This window comes from Nanorana parkeri, unplaced genomic scaffold (genome assembly GCF_000935625.1).
Source record: "Nanorana parkeri isolate BGI_ZX_2015 unplaced genomic scaffold, ASM93562v1 scaffold750, whole genome shotgun sequence".
Taxonomy (NCBI): Eukaryota; Metazoa; Chordata; class Amphibia; order Anura; family Dicroglossidae; genus Nanorana; species Nanorana parkeri.
The window spans coordinates 431662-442815 of NW_017307018.1; the positions used below are offsets into that span (position 1 = coordinate 431662).

Sequence of the window (11154 nt, forward strand, 5' to 3'; positions counted from 1 at the left end):
GCTGGGACTTGTAGTCCCACATAGCTGGTGGTATTCTGCATTGATGTATGATGATTATACAGCAATGCAGAATAGCTCCAACTATGTAGGACTACAAGTCCCAGCAATGCATTATAGTGTGGGGGGGGAGGGTGTGCTGGTTGTATTCTGCATAGCTGACTTATTATAATGTATGGCTGGGACTTGTAGTCCCACATAGCTGGTGGTATTCTGCATGTGATTTAGTCACAAAGTATTTTGTTTAAATTGTTAATTGTGACCGTTAATAATATTCCATCCATCATTCACTGCCATGGATGGCATATTATTAACAGTCACAATTAACCATTACAAACGAATACTTTGTAAATAAATGCCGGTTTCCTCAGTAATCCCGTCTGTACGCAAGCACAGATACTGGGTCAGCGTTCTCGACAGAACACCGGCACTAAAATGTTAAACAAGCGGCTACCTGAGGTCCTGCGCTTGCAGGGGACCTCGGCAGCCTTCCTGTAAACCATGCGGTGCCATGGCGTTTGGGGTGCCTTCATGGCTTCTTGCACCGGGGCCCTGAAGGTTCTAGTTACGCCTCTGTTTAACACTATCCCAAAAGAGAAAGTGCCCAGAGCGCACCAAATGAAGTGTTAGGCTGGCCATACAGCTATATCTTGCTAGTCGGCCCCGCTGGCTCACAAAATACCTGAACAATCTGATTGGGTGCAGGCATTGTTCAGGTATTTGGAGAGCCAGCGGGGCCGACTAGCAAGATACTGTTTATCTTCCCCAGGTCCCGAAAATATGTTGGTTACTCTGGATGACATTTCTGTTTTAATATCTGAGGATTAAACACTCATGTCAGTGAGCGCCTTAGCAGCTATAATTATAGCCATCTTAAACTACAATTATAGCAATCTTAAACCTGTGAAAATGAACTGTCATGCTAATTTTTGTCCGTGTAAACCTGGCTTTTTTCTTTAATGTCACACTAAGTATTTACTCCAAATCCTTATTCTGATTCTTCTTTTTTTTATATCAATCAATGTGTATTTTAATTTATTTTTTATGTTTACAAGACTATAATGGTGTGTAGTTGTGTGTGGAAAACCTCCATAATGTATTGCCAAGATAGTTATGAACAGAAAACATGTAAAACTACAGACATGATAAAATGAATGGCAGCTGTTTGGTTCACCTTTCTTCCTTCTCCCATTTCCATTACACTAAGAAGGACAGGCCAGGAGTACATATTGGCTAGCTGGCTGATAGGCATGCCTCTGAGCAGTCAGATCATGCCTAACCAAAACTGAACATTTTGGCTTGTCTATGGCCACCTTAACAACCTTTAGAATAATATTTGACAGATTATTGCAATCATGTAAGGATTTATCACAAATAAATCACTGATACTGTGTGATTGTCTTTTAGGCAGCTCAACCAGATCCAGTGGAGCTTCAGAGGGCACAGGAAACCCGTAGGAGAGCACTGGCAAAGAAACGTGCCAGAGAACTGTTGAGACTTAGGACCCCAGAGCCAGTGGAAGGCCGGAAACACATCGATGTGCAGACAGGTGCAATGAATAGATTCTTAAAAAATGTAATCTGTTGGAGAGGTTGATTGAATGAAAAAATGTCAGCAAGTGCAGTTCTACTTCAGTAAAACCTGCTTTGAGAAAAATTCATAAGCAGGTATTGTCCTACTTCTGGAAATGTTAATTGTCTGGTTGCCATTCTGATCCTCTGAATTAAATTCTTTTTGAGTAACTAACCTAGAACAATAATGTTGTCATGTCTCCTAATCTACAGTTTAAGATTGGAATGAAACTAGAAAACTAGCATTTTCAAAAGAAAAGGTCATCAATGGCAGCCACCATATTTCTCTTAAGTATAGATTCCCTCTGTGGTTTTCTCTTTCAACTGTTTACTCCCAATCTTCATGTAATTTTTGTTACAATCCTAAACAGAGCTTTACTTGGAAGAACTGAGTGACCGTGTTGAAGAGAAAGATATGGAATGCCAGACGGATGCCTTTTTGGATAGACCAGCTACACCTCTGTTTATTCCAGCAAAGACAGGAGCTGACGTTGCCACTCAGATCTTGGAAGGAGAAGTAATTATTGATGAAAAACTTGTCTAGGTTCATAGTGCTGAAATTAGCAACAGTATGAAATAGGAATTTGGTACATATCTGGGGGGCCAGTCTGATATCTTGGGTGGAGGGTCTCAGCAGGGGCAGATGCGGAGGGTCCCAGCAGATGCAAAGGATCTCACCAGGGGCAGATGCGGAGGGTCTCAGCAGAGGCAAGGGCAGATGCGGAGGGTCTCACCAGGGCAGATGCGGAGGGTCTCAGCAGGGGAAGATGCAGTGGATCTCAACAAGGGCAGATGTGAAGGGTCTCAGCAGGGGCAGATGCAGATGATCTCACTAGGGGCAGATGCAGAGGGTTGCACCAAGGCAGCAGGGACATTTGTGCGGGCCAGTGGAGGAGCTGGGGGGGGCCGGTGGGTGATCTGTTGGGGCCTGTATAGAAGCTGTGAGGACCACTGGATGAGCTGTGAGAAGTGCGGGCCGGCGCTCTTAACAGCGCCGCTGTGTTTCCCCAGAAGGCTGCCGTGAAGTTCCCAGCAAGCAGAGGACCTCAAGGCAGCCAAAAACACTTAAAAGTGTAAAGAGCCATGCCACCTCCAATGGGGGTCCAGGACTCCGGGACTGGATCTCAGTGAGTTACCCCCAACCTTGGGCCCTGAGGCAGCCGCACGGCTGCACCGCCGGTAGATCCGCCCTGAATAAGAGTGAAAGAGAAGTCTGTAAGCAAACAGTTATGTAAACTTCAGCCCAAACTATAAACAGTATCAAGAAAATTATAGTTCATGTAAACAATGGCTTTCTCATTGGCTTATGAAAATAAGCCAATGAGAAACAATGCACTGTACCATGATTTTGCTGACCCATGTTCTGCCCAGCACATGTTCCATCTTGCTAGTGTGTAATGGACACACTGGTCCTCAAACCTTGCCTGATCCCATTACAGCAATTTTTTATAATACATTGAATACTTTACATTGGTAAAGAGAAGCTCCCACTTTACCATTGTGTCTTGATTTGTTTTGTGATTGTAATGTCTCCCCTATATTGTAAAGCGCTGCTCAAACTGTTGGCGCTATATCAATCCTGTATAATAATAATAATAATCTTGCAATATAGGTGGGTGTTTATTTAATCAATAACTGCAGCATACAAACAGCATTACACAAATACTGTTATGTTTTTCACACCTTAAGTGCTCACTAATAAGGTCAAGGTACTTGGGTGATGCTGATAGAAAGATGATTCGTTATGGTTCATAAACTTTGTCCAACCACTAAAGTATATAGGCTAAAATAAAATAATGAAAAAAGTTACCAGTAACCATTGCTTCTCCCTTCATCTTTTTTGCAGCTTTTTGACTTTGATCTGGAGGTTAAACCACTGCTGGAGGTGTTGATTGGCAAAACAATTGAGCAGGCTTTACTTGAAGTAATGGAGGAAGAGGAACTTGCTAACTTAAGAGCACAACAGCATGCCTTTGAGGAGCTGCGCAATGCTGAACTTGCTGAGGCACAGCGTCTTGAAGACCAAGAGAGAAGACACCGGGAAGAAAAGGTACACAAGCTTTATTATTGTTATTTTAAAGTGACCATCAGGACATGTGTTCACTGTAGTAGATACAAACTTGAATGTGTAATTTACAAAACAATTGCTACACTCATTTTCCCTTTAGGAACGGCGCAAGAAGCAACAAAGGGAAATGCTGCTGAAAGAAAAGGAGACAGCAGAGAAGGTGGCGTCAAGGGCATTTGCACAGCAGTATTTGGCTGACCTCATTCCATCTGTGTTCAGCAGCCTAAGGGATAATGGATATTTCTATGACCCCGTAGAAAGAGGTTTGTATTTGTCAGAAAATAGAAATCTAATAAGCAGTGTATCTGTCTCGATTATACGTTGTGAAACACATCAGATTTATCTTGTGTTGTCATATTACTGTGTATAAAACAGTTATCAAATATATCTACACTGAGTACATTTGTAGTGCAGAAACAGTCTACAACAAAAGTCATGCGATGGTTGTAAGGTGCATTGCCAGCTTTACTCCTCCATTTCTGGTTTGATCCTTTTCTCAGCAGCTGAAAGTGTTCTGCACACCCTTGCTAGTTGAGGATAAGAATAAAGTCCACAGAATGCAATGGCAGCAAGAGATTATTTCACTTTTTCCATTAAAGAGAAACTCTGGATACATTGCTAACTAACTACACAATTAGAATACATGTAGGGAAACAGTATTCAGATGTTCAAAGATAATTGGGTTATAGTGCCACCTTCAGAAGGAATTGGGAACTGGCAAACAAAAAAGCTGTTTTACCAGCAGGTTTACCCCTTCACTCTCATATCATGCTTACGTTTTTGTGTTTCTTTTGCTATTGTTCTAGGAGGATGAACATCTTTTCTCTAATGAGGAACGTTTAACCATTTTTATTTTTATTATTTCTTATGACCTTTTTAGCTGCAGTGAAGACTTCATCTACATGCTGCTTAGCTGGGCTCAGCTATCTGGATCAATGTATCCTGAGCAAGAGCTCTAGAGACCATACACGGATTACACTGGACTGAAGATTGTGGGGCCTGCTTGGAATGTGATCTTTGGGTACTCGGCTCTGCTTGTGGCGCTTTCCAGACCTTTGTGTACTGTGTTAGTTAGCCACAGAGTGCTTTACGATCCAGAGCCATAGTACAGCCACTGGTGTGACCAGTCTCAGAAGCCTCTTTAATGAGTATGCCGTGTGCGCTGAGCATGAAAAGCATTTATTACAAATATTTGGCATCATCATTACCTCCCTTTTCCATTGGTTTCTAGGATGCACATGCTGTACAATTTAGTGCTGCATCATTAACTGGAGAGTTGCATTCACACTCTATGTGCTCATCCTGCCTTTTCAATGTGAGATAGCTTTTTCCCACCATTGCCCTTTTTTGAAAAAACATGATCACTGTAGGCAGCAGCAAGGGCAAACTGGGTTGAACGTCATTTGTCCTTGCTGCTGCCTACAGTGATCTGGTGACCCTTTAAACCTCTTCTGCTATCAGCTGGTTTGTGAGTACCCAATGTGTTTAACCTGGTGTTTTCAATTAAGTTGCCTCTGTTAAGCAGTGCAACATGTCAGATCCCAAGCATAAAGGGAGCAGTCCTGCTGCATCAGGTCTCTCCAGCTCATGATCCACTTCCAGACCTGGGGGCAGCCTGCAATGTCCCTTATCAGGGACCTGAAAACTGACATCCTGGATTGTTGTACCCTGCTTGAGTCAATATTCTCTGAGTCTTCTTTAGCTCAGTCAGATGTGGCCCACCTCTTTGCCTTATCCAGAGAGGTAATCTCCACAGCTATGCCTTATTTTGTGAGCTAAATTGCAACTTTGATTGCTAACTTGGAACATAGTAGATGTAGGCGTGCTTCAAGTCCTTCTCCTCCTGAATCTTTGTCAGACATGCCTGCAGCTGTAGCTAGCTCTGTACCTCTGCGGCTTCTGTTGCTGAGGCTCTATCTTATGAAGAGACTCACAAACACTTAATGGATATGTTCCTGAAGAGCCACAGGCAGCTGCCATAGTTCCCAGGCTTTAAGATACCATATTGGTTCTTATTGATCAAAATAGAACAACACACTGTAGCTTCTACTAGTGTTGTCACTAGTCTGGGATCCTGGAAAGGCCCAAATCTTTTTAGGTACACACCATTTCTGGAACCTGTTTGGTACAGTGATAAACTCCTGATATACTCCTCTCAAACGCTTTAAAACCAAACCCACTTGACGAGGCATTTATAAAGAAGTGGACCGTTCCCATTGTGGACCTGGTGGTATCCCACCTTTAATAAAACACTGCCAATTCTTTTAGGGGATGCACCAGTCCAATAACAAACATTTGAAAACCCTTTCCAAAGCATTGCTTTCTCTAGCAGGCCCTGCCATGCTGGGCAACCTGTCATAGCTATGATGTCAGTCTGTCAAATCTTAGGAGACTGGACTACACATACTGTATGTCTGAGAATCTAACTGCTATTCTTACTGATCCTGTATTTGTAGAGCTTATGCCTTCAGTCCTACACTAGGCAGTTTAGTCACCTCTGTCCATCTTGTTTCTAGAATAATTCTCCTTTCTGTGAATATGTGGAGAAATCTTTGGATGAAGTGATGATTTGTAGAAAAGCAATGTAAAAACCACTTGTTGTGCATACCTTTTGATGGTAAATGTCTCTTTAGTGCATCTTTGGGCACCTCATAAAGGATGTCACTGGACAAAAGAAGACTAAGCCACAAACTAAAAAGACTCCTTTTCCCTTCGAGACCAAAAAGACTTCCTTTCATTACTATCTGGTTTCAACCGCCAAGGCCAGACCCAAAACCCAAGGCCCAGTTCATTTGGGATACCACCTGGGCCCCTAAATCTCAGAAAAATTCAAAGAAGTCCTCTTCAGCATGGTGATGCACCCACCCTCCAAAGTACGGATACGTCTGTTGGCCTATTATGGACAGAAAGTATCTCAGATGCTTGGGTAATTTTGTATGAGAGTTATGGGCCTGCAAGGGACTTCTGGGGAAGTGGTCTCTACACAAGGTAGCCTTAAGGCCTAGAGCCTCCTTCCTTCCTAAGGTGGTGTTGGCCCTTCACCATAAACAGGATATCGTCCTTCCATCTCTCTGTCAAAATCCAGTACATCAAAAGGAAATTTTCCTTCACTGCCTGGATGAAGAATGTGCTGTGAGGGTTTACCTCTCAGGCATAGCTTCCATTAGAAAGCCTGACTCTCTAATTGTCATTACTGATGGTCCCTGTGCAGAGTAACCAGCTTCTGGCTCTACCATCTCTTCGTGCCTTAGACAGATCATTGCTCAAGTGTACAGTATGGTCTTAATGCCAAAAGTCCTGTCAAAACGCACTGCACTAGATCAGGGAGTGCTTCTTTGGCGTTTCTGCATCAGCCAACTGTTTCGCAAAGTTTCAAGGCTGCCACCTGATCTTCTTTTCCCACATTCTCTAATGTAAAGGTCCTTCTCAGCCACTAGTCATAGCTATTTTTTAATCAGCAGAGTTTAGGGAACCCTTTGGCTCTAAATTCATGCAGAAGAGAATGCAGCTAATGTAAGGTTTACTGAGCTGGCCAGTTCTGTTCTGCTGTAAGCCTTACGTCAGTGGCAGCCAAATGGCTAAAGTGTATGCAAAGGTAAAATGTTTTCTTTTAAAAAAAAAAAGCTTTGGACAGAGTGGGAAAGGCTTAGATCATCTCTCAAGTTTTTTTTGCCGTCTGTGGCCCCATTAGGTAGACTCAACCTCTCTATTTGTCCTGGTGACCATTGTCAAGACAGAGAGGTAAAATATGTCCAAAACCAAGAACAAAAATGTAATATATTGCAGCTTAACAGTCCTTACAATTGATGGCAGTATTAGTTTTTTTTTTTTTTACCAGTATAGCGCACCCCTTACAGAGCAGCATACAGTAATATGCAAGTCTCCCTGCATTTCCTCTGTGATGCACCTCAATAAGAAATACACAGCACACCTTGAGATGGCGCGAATACCTTGATCTTAGGGTCGGTTGCTATGGGTTACCGCAACTCAACAATCTTCTTGTCTAGAGATATTTTCACTTACTTCGCCCATTAGCACTTGCAGCCCTCTATGGTGGCCAATTAAAGCGATGTCTAGACTGTAGATATGATGCTGAGAACTTTAATTGATGAAATTCCGGGAGAAAGAGAGGTTGAGGGTTAGGATCATCCAGGCAGATGTAGACTCCATAGCAATCTCTCATTGGCTGCTCTGCTCTGTGGCCAGGGTACACCCAGCAGCAGACAGGTGCAAACAATGACAGATTGATTAGGGAAAACCAAATGAACATAGACTACAAATCAGCATCAGACTGCTTACAATCTGAGAATACTACATTTAATAGCACTCCTGCCTACAGGGTGCTACACCAGGCAAGTACATACAAATATCTGTTAGTTCTGATAGAGATCAAGAGTCCTTGTCGCTTCCTGTGTACTGAACTGGAATTTTAAACAATGTTATCAGCTTCCCCAGCTGTCATCTCTGAATTGAATAACCCCCCTCCCTATTTAATGTAGATGAGGAGAGGGAAAGATGTTTGTAGTCCGTATCAGAAGCACAACCTAGTCTGACAACGCTCCTCCACCAGAGATACAATACAGTAAATCAACGCTGTCACCAGGGGCGTATTTACCGCAAGGCAAAGTAGGCGTTTGCCTAGGGCGGCACCTTCCTGGGGGACACACTGGGACAGGAAGTGTGTTGCTTGCAAGATCTCCAGGTGAAAGTAAAAGGGAAAAAAAAAACCTTCAAAAGAAAATATATTCAGTTACTACATCTAAGGGCTGATCAGCTGCAATATATTAAATTTTCAATTTTGAATGTAGATACACATCTTAACACTTTCCTACTTTAACCAAAAGTTATTAATATATACAGTATATTGTAGTAATCAAAATGAGGGATATGAGCAAGAGATAATCATTTCCAGATTTTAGGGAGACAACAGTATTCTGCCAGCCTTATTTAAAGCCATAATCTTGCACAATGCTCTCTAGAAATATGCCGACTGATCACTTTGTATGTAGAAGGGGAAGTAATGTTCTGCAGAACAAGATGACCTCTTAGTACATGTCACATCATAGCTGATGATATGGCTGAAAGACAAATAGCACAGGATTAAGACTGCTGACTGCTATTTGCCTTTCAGCCATATCATGAGCTAACAAAGTCACCCACTGCCTATCTCGTGTAGTTTATATACTTTTGTTCTCTCAGAGTTTCTTTTCTAGATTATCATATCATACTTAATGACCTCCCTTTTTTCTTTGTGCTTCCTTGTTTCTCATGTTTAGCATTATCTCATGGTAAAACTTTAATCAGTTTTTAGATTCCAGAATACCATTACAGCATTTATTGACCTAATCACTGGAATTACAGAAGACTGCTGTTTTTTTGAAGAGTGTATTTTAATGGCAACATTAGAGAAGGCCATTCTGCGTTTAATTCTGTAGGACCCCTTCACACCATATGCGTTAGACTGCACTGGGCAGCCTTGGCCAACACAGTCCCAACAAATAGACATGGAAAATTGCCTTATGTCCTATTAGTTCAGTTCACACCACTGCACTGCTCCCTGGTAATCTTGGAATTTTACCGTGGTCCGCTAAACCCAAAATGGTAAAGTTCATTTTGAGTAGAGCTCCACTGTAACACCAGACATGCACAATACAGCTGACATCAAGTGTGTAACATATCTAAACACTGTTAGCAACAGCTAATCGAGGGGTAAGACAATAAAAGATTTTCTAGAATGCTATTGAAATTGACCAATGATACTTTCCTTTTCTATTACACTATGTAATAGAGACATGCAAATTACAGACTTTTTAGATATCCACTTAGGAACAGTAGGTACCCACTTAGAAAGAATTTTCACAAAAAGCAATCACTTTTTATTACTGTGTATATCACAATTAAAAATGGAAATAAAAACACATTTTACAGGAATTCATGAGTATGGCTTATATGTACACATATAACATGGCCTTTAGCCATCCACATTGTGGTCATTGTGATACAGTATATACAATAATAAAAAGTGATTGTTTTTACAAAAAAATCATATGTTTCTAAGTGGGTACCTAAAAAGTCCGTAATTCACATGCATATACTGTATTATCTAAATCTACTGTGATGTGACCCCTAATATTCTTTATTAACCTTACATTTTGTATGGTACCCTTAACAATCTAACAATCTGCAAACTATTGTTAATGTGGTAAAATGTTCCTGTCTACTGAATATATATAAATATATATATATGTATATATATATATATACACTGAGTGGCCAGATTATTATGACCACATGACGTTTGTAGGCAAATTAGCTATAATTTTGCGCTGAAGTTGCTAGAGGGCCAGACCATTATAAATAGGGAAGCAGGTTGTTTACCACGACAGTAGAAGTTATTTTTTTTCTGATGATATAGGTAAACAACGCTATTTAACAGCCTTTGAACGTGGGATGATTGTTGGCGCTCGGAGCCGTGGAGCGAGTATCAGTAAAACAGCAGAATGCGTTAAATGTTCAAGAGCAGCTGTTGTTAAAGTGTTTAAAGACTGGACTGTCAGCCGAAAATCTGGGTCTGAACGTGCAAATTGTGGCCGTGAGCGATGTTAGGGCAATGTTAGGGCAGAACGGAGAGTGGCAAGACTGGTACAAGACAACAGAAGGGCAACAGTGCAGTGTCAGATTCCTCGCATCACCTTTCAACATCTCGTGGAGTCACGAGGCGGCCCAACAAAGTCATCTCGTGGAGTCATCTCATGGCCCAACGAAGTACTAATGGGGTGGTCATAATAATCTGGCCACTCAGTGTATATTGTAGTATATCAGCCGAATCTGTAGTCAGCGGCAGGTGGCAGTGTTTTATCCGTTGAATGAGGGTGTAAATCATTTGCTGAATCTAATAATATTAGCATGTAAATGATTACAGCATTCATGTTCCCTGTGCCCTCTAGTGGACTGTGGAACATGCAGAGAATGCATTTTAACAGGGGACTATGAAAAATTAACTAAAATGTTTTGCTCTGACTGTCGTTTTATGAATAGAAAAGGAAAGGTTTAAGGGTTTAAAGGAGCGATCAGATTAGTTTTACGGATAAGCAATCCAGATGAATAAATGGGAGTTTAAATGGTGTCGGCATTACAAAGTCAGTAGATGAGGGTCAAAAGATGGGGGGGAGAAAAAAAGGGTTCCCAGAGTTTTTCAAACTTGGGCATAAAGTCGTAAAAGCGAGTCGAAAGTTTTTAATCGTAAAATGTCTACTAAATCTTATTTTTAACTTCAGAAATAGATGAGGAGTTTGTTATACAGGCTTTCGCTATCGTGAGTTTTGATATATCATTTTTTTTAGACAGATAGAGCTTTCTTTTTTAGACAGATAGAGATTTCATTACCACTGGTATTTGCCACTTTTTCTTATTTTTTAACTATATAAAGGAAAAAAGAACAAAAAATAAACTATTTATCATACTTTCTGTTATAAAACATAGCATATATAAATACCAGTACATTAACCCCCCCCCCCC

The 11154-nt window shown here is 41.3% G+C and overlaps 1 protein-coding gene across 1 annotated transcript in view; it reads left to right on the forward strand.

The window, feature by feature from the left end:
* Nucleotides 1-11154, forward strand: part of RSPH3 (radial spoke 3 homolog) — a 24725-nt gene that overhangs the window by 4978 nt on the left and 8593 nt on the right. Inside the window, exons 4-7 of the mRNA XM_018564427.1 lie at nucleotides 1405-1546; nucleotides 1940-2085; nucleotides 3415-3618; nucleotides 3737-3899. Of these exons, the coding sequence (XP_018419929.1) occupies nucleotides 1405-1546; nucleotides 1940-2085; nucleotides 3415-3618; nucleotides 3737-3899 (655 nt within the window). The remainder of the gene's footprint in view (nucleotides 1-1404; nucleotides 1547-1939; nucleotides 2086-3414; nucleotides 3619-3736; nucleotides 3900-11154) is intronic.